The sequence below is a fragment of the Ctenopharyngodon idella genome, chromosome 18 (genome assembly GCF_019924925.1).
Source record: "Ctenopharyngodon idella isolate HZGC_01 chromosome 18, HZGC01, whole genome shotgun sequence".
NCBI classification, from domain to species: Eukaryota; Metazoa; Chordata; class Actinopteri; order Cypriniformes; family Xenocyprididae; genus Ctenopharyngodon; species Ctenopharyngodon idella.
The window spans coordinates 25106961-25126437 of record NC_067237.1 but is presented as its reverse complement, the minus strand read 5'-3'; the positions used below and the strand labels follow the sequence as shown (position 1 = coordinate 25126437).

The 19477-nt window shown below is 36.7% G+C and overlaps 3 protein-coding genes across 3 annotated transcripts; 2 read left to right on the top strand and 1 right to left on the bottom strand.

Annotated features, from left to right (window-relative positions):
- The first annotated feature begins 324 nt into the window (after nt 1–324).
- On the top strand, nt 325–4531 carry si:ch211-264e16.2 (chitin synthase chs-1). The gene is made up of 10 exons (XM_051871323.1): nt 325–416; nt 1136–1420; nt 1540–1719; nt 2270–2657; nt 2843–2874; nt 2971–3035; nt 3285–3395; nt 3511–3728; nt 3916–3988; nt 4069–4531. Exons 2-10 carry the CDS (start codon nt 1276–1278, stop codon nt 4174–4176), a joined length of 1320 nt encoding a protein of 439 aa, XP_051727283.1. The 5' UTR covers nt 325–416; nt 1136–1275; the 3' UTR covers nt 4177–4531.
- An 817-nt stretch (nt 4532–5348) lies between these two features.
- c1qtnf13 (C1q and TNF related 13) lies at nt 5349–9218 on the bottom strand. Its single transcript, XM_051870043.1, has 2 exons — nt 8730–9218; nt 5349–6827 (listed from the first exon to the last, which is right to left on the bottom strand). The coding sequence occupies exons 1-2, from the start codon at nt 8755–8757 to the stop codon at nt 5746–5748; spliced, it is 1110 nt and encodes a 369-aa protein (XP_051726003.1). The 5' UTR covers nt 8758–9218; the 3' UTR covers nt 5349–5745.
- A 121-nt stretch (nt 9219–9339) lies between these two features.
- ube2na (ubiquitin-conjugating enzyme E2Na) lies at nt 9340–18835 on the top strand. The gene is made up of 4 exons (XM_051870047.1): nt 9340–9507; nt 13449–13695; nt 14761–14901; nt 17601–18835. Exons 1-4 carry the CDS (start codon nt 9478–9480, stop codon nt 17645–17647), a joined length of 465 nt encoding a protein of 154 aa, XP_051726007.1. The 5' UTR covers nt 9340–9477; the 3' UTR covers nt 17648–18835.
- Nucleotides 18836–19477: the final 642 nt, after the last annotated feature.

Here is a 19477-nt window from a genome sequence, read left to right as displayed (position 1 = left end):
ACTGATAACTATGCTTAAAGGGCCCATGGTGTGGTATCAGAAGTTTGAATATGCAGTGGGCCACTGGCTGCAAAAAACTGCGGAGCATGTGTTCGGCTGTGTACTGTGCAGCCCTGGATGTTTCAGTCTTTTCAGAGGAGCCGCACTCATGGACGACAACGTCATGAAGAGGTACACAACTAAAGCAACTGAAGCCAGCAACTACGTCCAGTATGATCAAGGTAATGTCTTGAAGCTAACCTAGGGCTGGACGATTAAACGAAAAGTAATCGAAACCGAAATTCAGAACCTCTAACCGACGTAATTTTCCAATGTCGGTTATTTCGGTTTTAAAACATACTAGCGCGCGTTGCCACGTGACTCCGCCTAGTCCAGTCAATACGCAGGTGAACGCACAGTCACAGTCAACGCGAGCGGTGAGCCTTGCGTCTTCACTAAACTTTGTCAGTTATGTGTATTACGGTTTGCCAGTTTAGACATTCAAGCGATTAGACGATCGGATGTGTATTATTATATCAAGCTACCGTGCTCGCGCAGCTGCATTGTGGCACGAACACTCATACAAACAGTAGCTGCAAAAAACGTGAAGATCGCGCGCACAGAGAGGAGCAGAAACTATTTGTCAGCGCTGTCCTGTGATTTATCACTAAAGTAGCTTAGAAACTCAAAACTTATTATAGCATATATTTTTCTACTTTTGAAGTAACTATTTACAACCCACAGCTTCACAATTAATAGACGGTATGACTATTTCACACACGCAATCATTCTCATTACGTACTGGTACTGTGTTAATTTATCTGTATCTGATTTACAACGAGCAGAAATCTGTAAGAAATGTTACGAAACAGATACAATAACTGCTGAAAGTGATCTGTTATGTCAGATCACTTTCAAAAGGAAAAAATATCCCACCTTTAATAGTCAAGCATATTTACAGTACACACCTTGTAAGTGAACTATGAGGGCAAACAAACAAAATAATCGTTCATTAATCGTAATCGAGGTAAAATGTTCAATTAATCGAGGTTTTGATTTTAGGTCATAATCGTCCAGCCCTAAGCTAACCACATAACAAAAAAATATCAATTCAGCCTGGACTAAATTAATTCACCCTCCTTTCGGTCAATGTCAGGTGAGGACCGCTGGTTGTGCACTCTGCTGCTGCAGCAGGGGTGGAGGGTTGAGTACAACGCAGCATCTGATGCCTACACCAATGCGCCACAGGACTTTAAAGAGTTCTACAACCAGCGCAGACGCTGGGGACCTTCTACCATGGCCAACACCATCGATCTCTTGGGCTCAGGAGGACTGACCTCTCAGAGGAACAGCTCTATCTCAAAACTATACATCCTTTACCAGATTATAAGCATGGCAGCTTCCATCTTGGGCCCTGCCACTATCTGTCTAATGATATCAGGTAAGTTTGTCCATAGAAAAATAGTCAATAATTAAAGCAAGTCATTATGCTGTTTTAGCAATGTTTCTCCAGTAACATTTGTCCAATATTTCTATTAAAGTGCTTTCTTTTTCTTGCAGGAAGCTTTGTGTTCATTTTGAAGATGGATGAAAATATAGCTCTTGCTTTGGCCATAGTGCCCCCTACTGTCTATCTCATCTTATGCTTCAAACTGACATCTGATATGCAGATTAAAATTGCAGCAGTTATGAGTGTGCTCTACGCATTTCTCATGGCGGGAACAATTCTCTCCATCATAGGTAACTGTCTTCTATTTCAAATAAATGCTGTTCTTTTGAACTTTCTGTTCAGCAAAGAATCCTGAAAAATGTATCACGGCAAAAATATTCACTGTTTTCAATGTGACTAGTAATAATAAGAAGTGTTTCTTAAAGCACAAAATTCGCACATTAGCAAATTAGACTGGAGTAATTTAAAATAGAATACAGTCCTTTTAAATTGTAATAATATTTCAGAATATTACCGTTTTTACTGTACTTTTGATCAAATAAATGTAGCCTTGGTCAGCATAAGAGACTTCTTCCTTTGAACGGTAGTGTATGTTTTAGTCTATCAATATTTTCAGACTGCACATTTTAAATGCATATCTGCTGAAAGATAGAGGTACTATCTAGGCTTGGAATCAAAGACAGTGACTAAAAGCTACAAAACTCTAATTTTGAATTCATGGGTCTCTAAATATTCATGTCAAAAGAGCAAACGTGTAAAGTAGCTCAATGTCTTGATGGGTAACAAACGCATCTCAATCTATAGGCCTAATACTTTCTTTCTTCATCTCAACTCTCATAGGTGATTTAGTGAAGCAAAAAACTTTTCTGACCCCTAGTGGTCTGTTCCTCATCGGCATGGTGGTGTTGTACATCATCACGGCAGCTTTACACCCTCAGGAGTTCTCACTGGTCATCTATGGATTGTTATATTTCCTCTGCATTCCCAGCGGGTATTTACTCTTAGCCATTTACTCTATAGTCAACATGAACAATGTCACCTGGGGCACTCGTGAAACCGGCAGCCAGGCTAAGAGTACTGCAGTCAATACCATCAAGAAGAAGGTCATGAATGCCACATGTTGCAAATGCCCATGCTTGGAATCTGAAGAAGATTTGAGCCAGGAGATACTACCATCAGAAACCATTACGAAAACTGAAAAGACACAAATTCCTTTGGAAACAGAAAGGTAAAAAATACACACTATAACACAATTTCACATTGTTTCATGCTACTTATATCCATCTGTGTAGAATTTTTGAACTATATAGATATGAAAAAATAAACGAATAATGAATTACTTTGAATTAATTACTTTGAGATTACAATGGATGTTTTTAATACTACTACTAATAGTGTATTCCTACAATGTAGGGCACACGAGCTCCCACCCCATCCTCATCAAAGTAAGTATGACTTCCATACTTAATATCCTAATATTCTAGCTGTTGACTTATTGAAGTAGACTACCATTAAAACCATTATATATTTAATTCCAAAAGCTTGGATTGAACATCTGCAGATGAAATCTTACGACTTTCCTTTGCATGAATCTGCACTTCCAATGGTAAGACAAATGGGAAGAAACATGATATTATATTATATTAATTTTTTATTTTATTTATTTCACAAAAAAAATTTATTCTGCCATAATACATGGCTTTTTTTGGTTGGTTGGTTGGTTGGTTGGTTGGTTGTTTTTTTTGTTTTGTTTTGTTTTTCGGCCAAGCTAACCGGTCCAACTTTGTGCACTTGGTTGCTGCAGAAATGTGAGTTGCATATACATAATTTAAATTTACCGTTTTACCACATGCAGGACGAAATCGATTTCTGGAGAGAATTGCAAAAAAAATATCTAGAACCTCTTAAAGAGAATAAAGAAGAACAGGAAAAAATTGCTAAAGATCTGAAAGAACTTCGAAATAAAGTAAGACTCATAAGCTTGTCAATATGCAAAAATGACTTTGTATGTGGTTTTGTCTATATGCTCTGGAACAGTAAAGGTTTGTCTCCATACTGTTTTGCTTTTCTCTTTCATACAGGTCACATTTGTCTTTTTCTTCTGCAATGCACTTTGGCTAGTGGCAACTTTCTTCCTTCAGGCAATTGGTGACTTAATCTCCATAAAGATCCCAAAAATCTATCCCAATGGGACTTATGACGAAAACAAAGAGTTTTCCCTTGATCCAATTGCACTGATGTTTCTACTGAGCTTTGCATTTTTGCTGATAGTGCAATTTATTGCAATGCTATACCACAGGTAACTGAACATGCACACAAGAATCAAATCTGATGGCGAAAATTGTCAGACCTTTTACTTGTAGTATTTCACTAAATTTTAAAGTAGAGATTATACAGTACATTATAAATATAAAACCAGTCTTAAGATAAATCATTCAGTTTTATTCTTATTTTAAGTAATGGTGTATTATGTTCTTTTGTTTCAGAATCTACACATTAATCCATTTTGTGTCATTTGCTGATACAGAAATTAAACCTTGTAGAAAGCAGTCACATCAGGTGAGCCAATGGATCACACACTAAATTAGTATTTTAAATGTTTTTTTTTTTTTAAATTAACGATGTCCACGTTTCAATAGGTTGCACAGATCCAGTACTCAAACTACCAGCATGAGACGGATGAGCCAGACACATCCTTATGTTTTCAGAACCCTTCTGTTTTGAGAAGAGCTGTGACTTCAGTATAACGATTTGTATTTAATTCTTAAGGTTTAGCGTCCTATAGATACTAATATAGTGCAAATAAAATGTTATTTAATATATTAACCTCAATGTCTTGTTGTAAAGTAAAAAATGTCAATTAATGATTTTTTATTAATTACATGATATACCAATTAATAATCAGATCAGAATCAATCTGATCAGAATCAATCAGCAATCAATCACCTATATCAGACAGTATTTGCTAAGAAAAGCCCCCAGTCAAAGATATTACATTATTTTTGCCAGCTAAAGCTTTAGATATTATGAACATTGCAAGAAGTGGCCTTTGAAGGCAATTGATACATGTTAAACTGACAATCATAAAAATATTTTAAATGATTTCTTTGTACATATTTACTGTAGAGTGTATTTAAATATATAAAAATGATCTAGTCTCTTTTGAAAGCGTCTCATTGTGACTCCTTAAGTTTTGTAATTGTATAGAAGTTCAGTTTATGTTCATACTCCATATACTTGATGGAGTTTTGTGCCACCAGTTGGAAATAAGTGCTACCATTTTTTTTTTTTTTTTTTTTTTTTGTTGAAAACTGCTTGAAAGAATTCTTTTAGTGTTTTATGTGGGTTATGATAAATTGAAAAAAATATATACTATTATACATTACACTATTATGCAAAACACAGATCACAGTGTTACGCCATTATCAATGTGACACATGAAAGATGCATTTTAATTTATGTATTATTTATAAAAAGACAGATGGTAATGTTTACTTGTTAATGTTTAAATGCCAGTTTGGAATCTTGATTTATAAATTAATTTATAAGATATTTGGTTTCCTATACTGCCAATATTGATCCTCACAATGTAGGCCAACACTGACCACACACTCACTCACTCACATGTTTTTGTGAATTGTGGGGACATTCCATGGGCGTAATGGTTTTTATACTGTACAAACCATATTTTCTATCCCTCTACCTTACCCCTACACCTAAACCTAAACTGTGCACATTTTTACTTTTAAAAAATAAATAAATAAATAAATAAAACTAATTCAGTATGATTTATAAGCCTTTTGAAAAATGGGGAAATGTCCTCATAAGTCACCCTCTCCTTATAATACCTATATTATACCCATGTCATTATACAAATTTGTGTCCTGATATGTCGCAAAAACACACACACAAGGTTAAGTTAAAGTTTATTTAGATTAGTTTATATCCAGAGTACCCATGAGAAAGATCTTCGACACTTTCTTATAGGCCTATTTATTAAACTAATATTTGTAAGTAATACAAATTATAAGCTTAGATCAGTAGTTCATTTACATTTAAATATGAATATATATGAATTCCATTTTAATCTACATTCACTAATGATCTGCTAATGTAATGTTTGTTAATGTCATTAATAAAAGCTGTTACTGTTTCTTTTAAGTTTTACCCCAAAAAAATTTACAATATTTACATTATAATTTGTGATGTGTAAAAGCACATAACAATAACACTGTGTTAAGGACCACAACTATTGACAGATTTAGTACAAAAACAAAAAGTTAAAGGCGGAGCTATGAATTATTCAGTATTGGTTCTCAGGGGAAAGTTGTGTCTCTGTACATGGATTCGACATCAGGATAGACCAGGAATCCAGAGAAGGTCGTGAAACGTCCCTGGTTGCTGTAAACGGCGTATCCGCCTTCCTGCTGACTGTACAGCCAGACGCTGTCTCCTTTTTTCAGTGACAACAGCAGACTCTGACTCTGCATCTCTCTCCGTCGCGACATGTCCTCATTAAAAACCATGGCCCGCACCTCCCCTCTGCCCGTCATCAGCTTCACCGACACCGCCCGACGAGGGTGTTTCCCCACAGTAAATGCAAAGTAGTACGCGCCGGGGAAGTGGCAGGTGAAACGTCCGGATGTTTTGTTAAAATGGCCGCCTATGTTAACGTATTCGACGTCAAACGTGAGAGCTTCTCTTTCACGACGCCCTCTGCTTTCTCCCAACGCTGATAATGTTCTTGCCACTGAAAACGCAGAACGTGGTTCCTCACCGGGTGTTGTTCTTCTCCAATCATAATAGGGATCTATAGAGGGAGGACAACCTGGAAGATGGAGGCCTGGAGGAGATAGGTGGTTATTGAGATATCCAACAGGCGATGTGGAGTCTGGGTAGACTAGATAACCGCTAAATGTGATGTATGGTCCAACGTTGCTGTAGATGGCGTAGTCAGGATTCTCGTGAAGCAGCAGGTAGACCGTATCCATGGGCTTCAGACTGACCATCACACTCTGGCTCTGCACCTTGCGACCCTGTTTCTGGTATCCGTCGTACGCCATGGCCTGCACCTCCATCCTGTTCTTCACCAGCATGACAGACAGCATCTTCTTCGGGAACTTTCCCACAGTGAACGAGAAGTAGTACGCACCAGGCAGGCGACATCGAAAACTGCCTGTATCTGGGTTGAAGTCATTACCGATGTTGACTAGAAGGCGGTCAAAGGTCACAGCTCGCTGAGTGCCACCCAACACGCTGCTGCTACGTGTGGCAGAAAAGGCAGAGCGCAGGCCTGAAGTCACTGGGGTGATGTTGAAGGATGCTACACAGCCCAGACATGTGACCAGCCCAAGTAAACAGGAAACACCACTGCTTGGTCTCCATAATGTCACGCCAGCTGCAGTAAAAAGTGAAAACTAAAAGTGAAAAACTAAAAAATAGTTCTCAAACAACTCCAAGTAATTATTCAAAAATGAATCAGTGTGTCATTGTGTACAAATTGAATCACTTTATTGCTGTATAACACTTTAAAACCAAAAAATTTCCTTGAATTCTTTTAATTATGTAATTAATGGCAGTTAATGGGATGTTTTAATCTGGTTATCTTCAGTCAGTACGAAATATTTTACATTGGGAATTTTTCACTTAATAGGAATGATACAAAACTCAGCCACAAAATAGCCACACTTGTGTTTTTTTCAGTTAAAAATGACAGCCATAGGAAATGAAAGGAAAATATTAAAAATACAAAAATACAAAGCAATTTTCTGAGGTACTGTCTACAAATCAGCCACGATAAAGCAGTCTTTGATATCGTATAAGTATATATCCAAAGGGAAAAATCTAATAAAAGTAATGTCTGAAAATGTCCTTATAAGCAAATAGGGAATACGCAGCCCAATGCAATATATGTGTTAATTGAAAATAAATATTAAATTATTAATAAATATTTTTTATGATATGTGTATTATTTTATGTAGAAATAAATGGTGCATAATTTAAAGGAGAATATTGTCTTGTACAATGAAATCCACTCAAAATACAAAATATTAAAGAATAAATATTATCAGTTATGCTTATTGCCTTTAGTCTGTTTTGAAGTGAGGATTACCAAAGGGTTAAATAAAGATTTTTATCTAATCTAGTCTATCTTTATCTAATCTAACTTCAAAGTCCTGCACTTCTGGGATATGGAAATGTGTAATGAACTGGTTAAAATGCCATATAACCATGCTAGGAAGTTAGGTTTAGCGCTGTCAGAATGGATTCTGCCGTTCATATCAAGTGCTCAGTGGAAGCAGTAGTCCCTCTAATTCAGCTGGCATTTTCTGTTCACAGTGTGCACCGAGAAAAGGCAATAGATTAGACATTGGTTCATCTGCTCTTATGTGCTGGAACAAAGGCATATTTGGGAGGGAGAATTGAAACATTTCACGGATGCAGATCTATGGGAGACTTCATGGTCAAGTGAAGACCCGGTCAGTTAGTAACAGATGAAAAACACACCGAAGACCATAAGACACATTAAGGGTCAATTAGTGAATAAGGGGTCACTTGTAGTATTTCCTCTCATTTTGACTTACTGTCAAAATGACTCAGGTTGACAATCAGGAAAGGTTTAGCCAAGAATTCCTACAACTACAGTATTATCATCATCATGTGATGTTCCTCTGTACCTATTTTTTATATTACTACTTTATTATTTGGACTTGCTTGTAAATGTAATGTAATAATAATAATAATTACAAAATTGTCCCTTCAAATTCTTTTAATATGTTCCTTTAACACTTCAGTGCACACCGTAAACATAATTAAAGTAGGTGTCTTTTTTATTAATCAGTTATCATAAGATTAGGACAAGTCATAAAGTATCAAACTAAAACTTTAATGTTAAGTATGTTTTTTTTTTTTTTTTTTTTTTTTAGATATAAAAAGGCCTAAATTTCAGTATTTCAATTTAAGATCTATTCATCCATCCTTACTTTTGAATATACTTTATGTGTAAATGCTTGTAAATATGAATGCTTATAGTAAAAATGTAGACCATAACATAAAAATAGGACTATCAATCCTAATGTTTTAGATAAGTTTTATGACTCACTAGAATTGCTAATATTAAACAGGTGTTATTAAACAGGTTCTGTTATTCAATTTAAATTAAAAGACATTAGAATGCACTATAGATTCAAACAAATAAAATAATTATATTGTCTACCATTACTGTACAGTATCTGAGCATAAATCATACTGATTAAAAACTATAAGAAACGTTGTTTTTAAGCAAATAAAGTTTTCATACCTGGTCTAAGTATCTGCAGAAACTTCATATCTGTGATGACCTGCTCCTTTGTCTCCTGTAAGCCTCAGTTTGTACACCGCTGTGAAGAGGTCCAAAAGTTAATTCTGTCTGGCATCTATTCTCACCGAAAACTAAAGACCCTCCCATTCAAATAAAAGAGGTATTAGGGGAAAGAGAGTGAGAGAGAGACAGAGAGAAAGAGGAGGTGCTTCATGAATACACTTTTCAATATATTTTTATTAAGTTTAATGTCATCAAGTTTTATTATTTAAAGACTGAAAATATGGAAATGTAGGGTTAATTAGGTTTCATTTATAATAATATTTCTCAAAAGTGCTAATTTCTAAATGTTCCGAGTTGATATCACACGGTTCTGACTTTTATTCTCAGAATTTATGTCCCATAATTCAGATTTTTTCCCATCAGAATTGCGAGATATAAACTCTCAGTTCTCGATATTACAAAAGTCAAAATTGTGAGATAAAAAGTCGCAATTAACTCTTTATTTTTTATTCCGTGGAAACAAGTTTCAATATTAAACACTTCGTGTGTTTTTCGGTGAAAGAGACAGCTTTTTCCTCAATACAAAACTACAACTTCGATATCATCATCGTCATCAAATTCGCACGTTTCCGCGTGCGTCTAGACGCAACGCGCCGGAAGGCGTGTGTGCACTGCGTCTCCGCCGTCAATGCAAACGAAGTAAGAGGCACCGAGAGTCAAAGCTAAAATCCGCATTCAAGACAAGATGGCAGGGTTGCCCCGCAGGATCATTAAGGTAATCGTGAAGTGAGACACACTGCACATTTTTAGTCTTTCTTTTGAATCATAACACCACGAAATCCTCAGATATCATTGAAATTATCAGCCAAAGAGAAGCGACAGCTGGCTTAGCGTTTGGCACTGTGTTTGTTAGCCACTTCCGTTTCGGTACATTCACTCGTATCCCGAATAAGGGTGGGTTAAAAATACATCAACCCGCTGTGAAAGATGGCGCAGGGCCTGTGTCTTATTCATTACTATTTGGGGCCCAGAATCAAAAGCATTAAAAAATGACAAACGTTCCCATACTAACTGAAGTATAAATGGTGAGAGTGGCTCGCTCGCGGTCATTCATTGCTTAAGCTCAAGCTGTTGTGTGTGGAGCTCGCGAGCTAACCGCTCCAGAGACGGCTAGCTAGGCGTAAAAACTTAGCAATATAATCCAATTTAAGCAGTCATAATTATTTTTACAACGAGTTCACATACAGATTATGTATATATCTGTTTTACTGCGTGCAGGATGATTATATTGCCTTTTAGGGCAGGATCGTTAGCAAAATAATTCGTCTCGCTCGCTTCCTGTTGGCTAGGGAAGCTGTTGCGGTGCTTCTTCTGCTAAATGAGCTAATGACTGCAGGCCCCAGACAGCAGAAATGTCAAATAAAATACAATATGAGGTAACTAAGAAAGACATTAATTAAAGAACAGAGCCATCCTAAATAAGAATTGTTTATTCTCACAGAATAAATAAAACATTTGTAACGCTGAATTAAAGCAACAGTTAATCCAAAATTCATATTAAAATCGTCATCGTTTCTTCAACTTAGATCTTGTTCAAAACAAAAGTTGTATGTCAGTCTGGAACACAGAAGAAACTGTCAGACGGAATGAAAGTCTCCATACACTTTCATTACATGGAAAAAATGTGTAATATTCTAGTTTCGTTTTGTGTTCCTCAGATAAGTGTCATACTTTTTTGAACAACAGGAGAATGAACAAATAATGACCGAATCTTCTTTCAAAAACAAAACCAAAAATCAGTTGCCAGTGAACAGATTTATGGCTAGTGAAATGACGTAAGCAGCTTCCTCCTGATTAAATCACAACTCTGAGTCTGAATGCATATATTTCCGTGTTTTATTTAGATTCAGTAGATTAGGTCCTGCCCTGGTATATCATTGCTGCTGCATCTTTTGTTTATATTATCAAGGTTTCTCACTTTGGGTTGTCTACTACTGCTGTTGTCCAGTAATTTGTGATTATACATTGTGCACTTGCAGGATTATTTTGACATGGGAAGGAAACTGTTAATTTATTTGCACCTACAAACATATACATTGAAACTGTTGCAGTAGGTTAGCCTGTGAAATGCACTGACTGATGTGAGGGCTGGGAACGCATCCTTGATGGCATGTCCCCCAAGCATGACAGGGAGCCCCTCTCTTGTCTGTGTTTGCTCTGTATGTTTTTGTCTGTGGGATATCTGAAACATGTGAGGAATTTCATTCTGAGCACAATGTATATGCTAGGTTAAAATAGTCAAAGTAAAGTAATCATGTGATGAATGTGAAAATATACAGTTGGAGAGTCATTATCACAAAATAAACCCCTCTAGATTGTCACATTAAGGTTCTGAACATGCTGTCAGGGATTAATTAGGAATAATGAATATACATTATTCCTATACATGGTTGTGCTATATGGTTATTATACACTACTGTTCAAAGGTTTGGGGTCAGTATTTAAAAAAAAAAAAAAAATTATGTTTATTCAGCAATGATATATTAAATTAATCAAAAGTGACTGTGAAGATTTATAATATTACAAAAGATTTCTATTTGAATTAAATGTTGTTCTTTTGAACTTTCTATTCATCAAAGATTCCTGAAATAAAGTTTGTATGTTGATTATGATGATAATAATAAGAAATGTTTCTTGAGCAACAAATCAGCATATTAGAATGATTTCTGAAGGATCATGTGACACTGAAGACTGGAGCAATGATGCTGACAATTCAGCTTTGCCATCACAGGAGTAAATTTTAAGATATATTTAAATAGAATTTATCTTAAAATCAAATTTCAGATACATTTAAAAAAATGTTCCAACCCCAAACACTTGAAGGGTAGTGTATATTAGAGCTTTCTTGATTGATTGGTTGATTTCTAATTGTATATGACAGCTTTTATTGACCAATATCAAGATTGTAATATCCTGAAGATCCTTCTAGAAGAATCTTGTTTTACAGTTTCATTATCATATGGCCCTCTTTTTTTGAACCAGGCTGCAGAGCAGGTGTGGTAGCTTTTGGAAATAGGTTTATGACTCTGAGATTGTAATATCCTCTTTTTGGCACAAGTTCTCAGATGCCAGTTAGGCAATCTATCAGGTGTAGAGAGCAGCATAGTACAGCAGTTCTCAGATGAACAACGTCTCCAGACTCAAGCATTCCACAGGTGATATCACATTCTCATTAGTCATATGGGTGTGTGTTTCAAAAGGACTGTAAGGGTCAGCCCTGTTTCTCTCTCTAACTGAACACAAAGTGTCTGAATTGATTGGTTTATAATGGCTGTCAGATTAACCCTTGTAGTCTTGGTGAAAATGTTTCGGGTTGTATTTATGAGTAATGCACACCTTTGAGATATAACTCAATGCTAAGTGTTGTTGAGCAGTGCAAGATACCGCTACATGACAGCATAAAGACTGATCACGGAATAATAAGAGATCAAACCGTGCTTGATATTGAAATTGCAAGATACAGTTTTTTCTAATGTGTTGTGCAAAGAGAGTGTTTACTGAAAACATCTAGAGTCTAACCAGTAACATTTGTGGTGATGTAAGATCGTCCTCTGCCTGAAGGTTAAGGGTACCGTATTATCTGTAAATATTGTAGTTCTGTCATTGGTAACTATATTTAAGCACACATAAAGTTGTGACTTTGTTGAAATTTACAACTTTTCCTATTAAAGATGCATATTTTTTTCATGTAACTTTTCATGGTTCACATAGTTGTGCATTTGAAAGTTTGGGGTCAGCGAGGTTTTTTTTTTTTTTTTTTTAAAGATGTTTTTGAAAAGTCTCATGCTCACTAAGGCTGCATGTACTTGATCATTATTATTGTGAAATTATTAAAATTTAAATAAATGGTTTGTATTTGAATATAAATTCAAATGTAATTTGTTCCTGTGATGCAAAGCTGAATTTTCAGCATCATTCGTCCAGTCTTCAGTGTCACATGATCCTTCAGGAATCATTTTAATATGCTGATTTGGTGCTCAAAAAACATTTTATTTTTATCAGTGTTGAAAACAGTTATGATATTTTTTCAGGATTAAATAAAAAAAGTTAAAAATAGCATTTATTTGAAATAGAAAACTTTTGTAACATTATAAATGTCTTCACTGTCACTTTGGATCATCTTTGCAGAATAAAAGTATAATTTTTTTGTAAAAATAAAAAACTTACTGACCCTAAACTTTTAAATGGTGTAGTGTACAAGTTTGCTTTAGTAAAAGAAGCTGTAGATTTCCACAGAATTGGAACAAATGTTTACAAAATGTATGTGTCCCAATCCCATTTTGCTGAAAGTCTATCTGGGTCTGGCCATACCAATAAAATCCAGAACATAAAATTATTCATGACCTGTCAGTCCATGAAGTATCACCTTGCTGTACAGGTTTGTTTGCCATTGGAATGTGCTGTGTTGATGCAGGACATTTAGTCTTAGTTACATAGCCATTGTGCAAGGTTACAAGGTGAAGTTTTACAGTTTTTCAAAGACAAAAAGCTGTTGTCACTGTGCGCATTATATGTTGGCTCTTTCTACTGTTTTGTTTACTCCTGTGTACTCGACTGTCTCACTACAGTGCTTTGGCTAATTGCTAATTAGCTGAATGTGTAGAGATGCCTCATGTTCCAGCCTAATTGATCCTGTTTCCATTTGTGTCTATGTAGGAAACACAGCGTTTGTTGGCAGAGCCAGTGCCAGGTATAAAGGCAGAGCCAGATGAGGGGAACGCTCGCTACTTCCACGTGGTCATCGCCGGACCTCAAGACTCCCCCTTTGAGGGGGGCACTTTTAAACTTGAACTCTTTCTTCCTGAAGAATATCCCATGGCAGCTCCGAAAGTACGCTTCATGACCAAAATATATCACCCTAATGTAGACAAGCTGGGAAGAATATGTCTAGATATTTTGAAAGGTGAGAGACCATTTTATTCCATCTTGTAAAACTTTCAGTTCTTACTGATTTTACTCATCATGACCTAAACATGAATGTCGTTAATTCTGTTGTAATAAAATGCCATTTATTTTAAAATAGCAGTATTTCAACTTTGAAATTAATCTGAGATGATCACTAGATTTTCCTACATGTCATGCAGACTCTGATGATATATATATATATATGTGTGTGTGTTGACAAAAATATTAAGCACTACTTTGTATTCATCAAAAAATTCTGAAACATATCTATCATGTTTTCCAAGCAGGACAACTGTTTTCAACATTGAAAATATTAATAAGCACCAAATCAGCATATTAGAATGATTTCTGAAGGATCACATGACACTGAAGACTGGAGTAATGATGCTGAAAATTCATTCATTCATTGATTCAGTGTGAATGCTAGATATTACAATATCAATATTTACAATAATTGTCATGATTGTTTTTGTTTGTATCCATATAGAGAGCACAGAAAATGGGAGCAGAAGTTTGCTAAAACAAACACATACATGAGAACATATTTAACATTTTTATTTAAAATATTTCGTTATTATATAAACCTTTTTTTTTTTTTCAATTATTTCTGAAGTCTGTCCCAGTACTGGTGAAATAGTGGACAGTAAAAATGTTAAATGATGTCTTTTTTTTTTTTTTTTCAACCTCGGATGAAGTAAGCAATAAAATGTACTATTAAAATGAGGGAAAATATGTTCTTGTCCCCCGAGTATTGTATTGGAGAAAAATGAATTTGTTATGATTTCAAGAAAAGACTCGTTTTATCTTTACCTCAGAGCAATGGCACTTTGAGGCTATTACATTTTATAGCTCCCTTACCTGACGTGTTCATACTGTGAAAGATTTGCACGATTAATTTCTGTACGAAGATTGAGGATGTCAGATTACACTTTTGACCCCATAGAGAATGATCTCTCTGCTCAGCTGTACAGGGCTCGATTTGGCACATATGAAAGCTAACAGCTACTTTTCTCCTAATGCTTTTTCTCTTGTTGATCTCTCTCCATGGCATGATGTCGCACAGATAAGTGGTCTCCAGCCTTGCAGATCCGCACAGTGCTGCTATCAATCCAGGCATTACTAAGCGCACCCAACCCTGATGATCCTCTAGCAAATGACGTCGCAGAGCAGTGGAAGACTAACGAAGCTCAAGCCATAGAGACAGGTGGGTGCTGGTTGAATTAATTTTTAAAGGGATAGTTCAATGAAGAATAGATATTGCTAATTTATTTGTCCAATTGTTCTACATTCACTTAAATCAGAGTTTTTTTCTGGGTGGGAGGCTTTAAGTGGCACTACTTAATTAGCTGCGTTTCCACTGTTGGGCCAAAAGCGAGCGTGCTAGTGCGTGCCAGGGCCAGTCGTGTTTCCACTGGCTTGATTGAGCCTCCTCTGGGCTTCCTTTGGGCCAGCAGGCAGGGGTTTTTGGCACACCGAATACCTTGGTCCAAAGCGGTCCAACTGGGGCTTGAGGAGTGTTTTGAACTCAAACTCACTTTCAGACACAAACAAGTATTTGAAATTCCAGGATAACAGTATAGTGAGCAGGGAGAGATCGCTCAAACCTCCTCAGATTGCATAATTTTGTTAGAAATTAATAGAAATGCTTATTCTTTCTAAAGAAATGTGACGTAAACAAATAAATGGAAGCAGGCGCAACGGAATAAGCATGTGTTCTCTTTTTATGTAGTTTTCAGTCAGCTAGTTGTGTGGCGTTGTTCTATGGAGGTGTTAAGGGTGGGTTTTAGGGTAGCGCTGCGGGGCTACTGGCCCGACAGTGGAAACGCAGCTTGATTTTAGCCTTGAGGTCCTAGGCTATTGGTCCCACCCGGCACGCTGTTAGCCCTGGCTCGCACTGTCCTGACAGTGGAAAATTGGCTATTGATAATTAGAGCTGGAATGACGCAGTCGATTACTTACTGTTTATGTTCTTCCCTAATCTCCTGTCATGTTTCACACAAAACAAAACTCTAGAGCAGATGCTAATGGCTAGTATGGCAGCAGTGCTAAATATGGTTGCGTTCATACAGCATTTTGTTTTTTACGAGTGTGACAACCCCATTCTATAACCAAACTGACACCTGCACATTTTCAGGATTCTTGACAAACCCGCACTGAATGAACAGAACCGCACTGGACAACTAAGCCGCGTTTCCACCGCAGGAACTTTCCCCAGGAACTAGGAACTTTGGGGTGGTACTTGATGTGTTTCGACCAGAGGAACTAGGGTCTAAATGAAGTTCCGGGTAGAAAATTCCCCCTCTGAAAGTACCTGCTCACTAGGTAGTACTTTTTCAAAGTTCCGGAAGTTCGGACTTGGACGCTGAACATGCTGATTGGTTGAGTTCACGCAGCATTTTGATTGGTTGTCTCCACGCAGCATTTTATTTCAACCATCGTTTTTTAAAGTCTGTTGCGGCATGTGCAGTAAGAGTTGTTTGCTATTCGAATCAACAATGGAGTTTAAAAAATACGACCGACGGACTGACGATGAGGTTCAAGCTTTATTAAGCTTGTATGCGGAGGACGAAATCCAGCGGGAACTGGAATGTCGCACGCAGTCCTACATCACCGGACTATCTTCACGGTACTTTAGACCGCTATGGAAACGCAGCTAGCAATAGGTCTGGGGGAAAAAAAGTTCCTGGGACAAATTGTTCCAGGTAATTTTGGTGGAAACGCGGCTCTAGTTGTCTGCCACATCATAAGCCGCTTTTCCATCAAAATTACCCGCAACAGTTTGTCCCAGGAACTTTTTTCCCACAGACCTGTTGCTGTCTGCGTTTCCATCGCGGTCTAAAGTAACGTGAAGATTAGGCAAGTGATGTAGGACTGTGTGAGACTTTCCAGTTCCTACTGGATTTCGTCCTCCGCATATAAGCTTAATAAAGCCTGAACCTCGTCGCCGGTCCACTGGTGTTTGTTTTTTTGTTGTTGTTGTTTTAAACTCCATTGTGAATTTAAAAAGCAAACAACTCTTACTATTCACCACAACAGACTTTTAAAAATGGTGGTTGAAATAAAATGCTGCGTCAACTCAACCAATCAGCATGTTCAGCGCCCAAATCTCACCCCTGAAATTTCCTGAACTTTGAAAAAGTACTACCTCGTGAGCAGGGACTTTCTGAGGGGGAAATTTTTATCTGGAACTTCATTTAGACCCTGGTCTCTGCAGTCGAAACACACCGAGTAGCCACCACAAAGTCCCTAGTTCCAGGGGAAAGTTCCTGCTGTGGTAACGCTGCTATATAATGTTAGAGCCACAGTGAACTGTATAATCATGACCGATTATACAGTTTACTTATGGAGACAGAAAAATGATTCACATTCATTCGCAGATCCACCAGAGCTGCAGTGGGTGTCAAATGTATTCTCTTCATTCAGCTACTAAGCACTCAAAGTCCTTGTTGGTTGTTTTAAAATATCTGATGAATGAACTCACGCCTTGATTGGACATGTTTTTTTATTTACAATGTTATGGACATCACCATTTTTGATATTGTCACTGCGGTTGTGAGTCCTGAAAATGTGCTAGCTTGTATTAAGCGGCGCTGCCATACTAGCCATTAGCGCAATTGATTAAGTTGATGCGCCATTCCAGCCCTATTGCTAATCTGTGTGTCGAAAAGGACTTAATCCAGAATAGTTCTTATCTCATATAGCTGTCTTTGAATTACATTGTTTGACTATTGCTAATTGCTTTTTACAGTTAGGCGTAATGATTTGAGAAAATCCACACCCTTTTTATTCATACAACTGGAGTTGAAGTCAGCTTTGAGCTGAAGATACCAAGTCATTTATTTTTACAGAGTGTGAGAAAGCATTTGGGGATGTATTAACTTTGCATTTGTTTGTCTTTTTCAGCCCGAACATGGACCAGGCTTTATGCCGGAAACAATATTGAAGTCTAGAAATGTATGGGGGCACAAAAAGAGAAAAAAAAAATGGAAGTCAAGAGTGAACAACTCCATGTTCTGCCAAGACCTATTCATTTTCATGTAAAGGACACAGTCTTAGGAAACAAAAAAATTATGATAAACTGAAAAGAATATATTAACACAAAAGTAAAAAGAAAACTTCAGACAATTTGTGATTTAAATGCACATTAGTACAAAAAAAAAAAAAAAAAACACGTCTTTGTCCTGATTCACTGCTGTTCTGATGCATGGGCAGATGATCTACTCATACGGCTTTGTTTTACAGTGGTTGGGGAGGTAGCCACAGACGTCTGCTATGAAGCGTGCATTAAAACTGACCGTCATTTTGTCTGTCCCATTGCATTTTTTGGGGGGGAGGGGTGGGTGTAACTTTTTATATTTCTTTTAACCTTTTTTTCTTCTTATTGCTCTTTGTTAATGAGGAGCAACAGACTAGCCCCCGTTTAGAGCACCATTTCTGTCAGACCTACCCTCTTAGAAAACCAGGCAAAAAAGTATAGGTTCTTTAAAATGGAAAAGAGACACAAGATTTAAACCACATGCAAACAGTAATTTCTCCTAGGAAATGGTTCAACTGGAAAGTCTTTCCACCATCACAGAAACTGTTAAAGATGTAAACCCTAATGTAGACTTTGTTTTGGACAATGGGTAAGGTAGAGCTAGAGAGAAAGGAGATTTTGCGTAATATTTCTTTAGTATAGCAATTCTGTTACCGTATCCGGTTTTTAGTGTTTTGTTTTATCTATCTTGCCATCGCTGTACTAATTGCACTCTTGAAACTCCATTGCGTGCTTTTTTTTTTTTTTTTCTTGTGTCCATCACAGTCCAGTGCATTGAGATTCATTTGTCTGTTTCTTCCCTTCAGCATTTATTTTGAAAACGCCAAGGTTGCAGGGGGCTGGAGACGAATGATAAATAGTGAGATTTTAGTAAAGGGGAGAGGGGTGGGAATGTTTGCGGAAACATTACAAAAGATCAATAAAGGCTTTGTCTCAATTTCCACGATTGGTCTTTAGTTAAAATGTCAATTTCAAGTCTGTTTGTAAATTCCTGCTTTCTATAGAAAGGAGGAAGAGATCCTGCTTTATAAAATGTGATGACAACAGTCCACACACATATTTCTGTTCTTTATGTAAATAAAATCTGTTGATTAATAAGAAATATTTATGTGGTGGTTTTATTACATTTCCGAGAATGACAGGCAGGTTAACTGCTCGTTTGTTTATCTTATGCTGTTTTCCTGCCTTTCAGTAAGCTTTCATAACCTGGAGAAAATGTTAGTCACATCGTAAAGTTTATCATTACTACAAAATAACCTGAAGCGACATACTTATTTCATTTGAAGAAATTCCACCATGTGCATCTTTAAAGCATCTTTTTAAGTTCTGAACATTAAATTTTAATATCTGTTAATAATTAAGGGTTTATTAAACATTTAATTGTGTTGTCCATACAGTTTCACAGAGCTGCTCTTTTGTTTTGTTTTTTTTAGTGACGCGAAGTCCGACTCCTTTTTATGAATCGGTTCTTTTCAGTGAATCGGTTCTTTCACTCAACCGGTTTCAAAGAAGCAGTTAAACGGTTCGGTTATTAGGCTGCCTGACATCGCGGGGAGGGTCAGTCTCTTTTAGAACATTATTATAAAGTTGTTAACGAGACAATTCTAAAACTAACACATATGTTGGCTGCAAAGTTGCTGCACGTTTTAATAAAAAGTTCCAGTACGTTTTATGTGTATCATTTCAACTATTAAAATAAAGTTCTTTTCAGTAAAATCCTCGATTCACTCTTGTTTTATCAAGT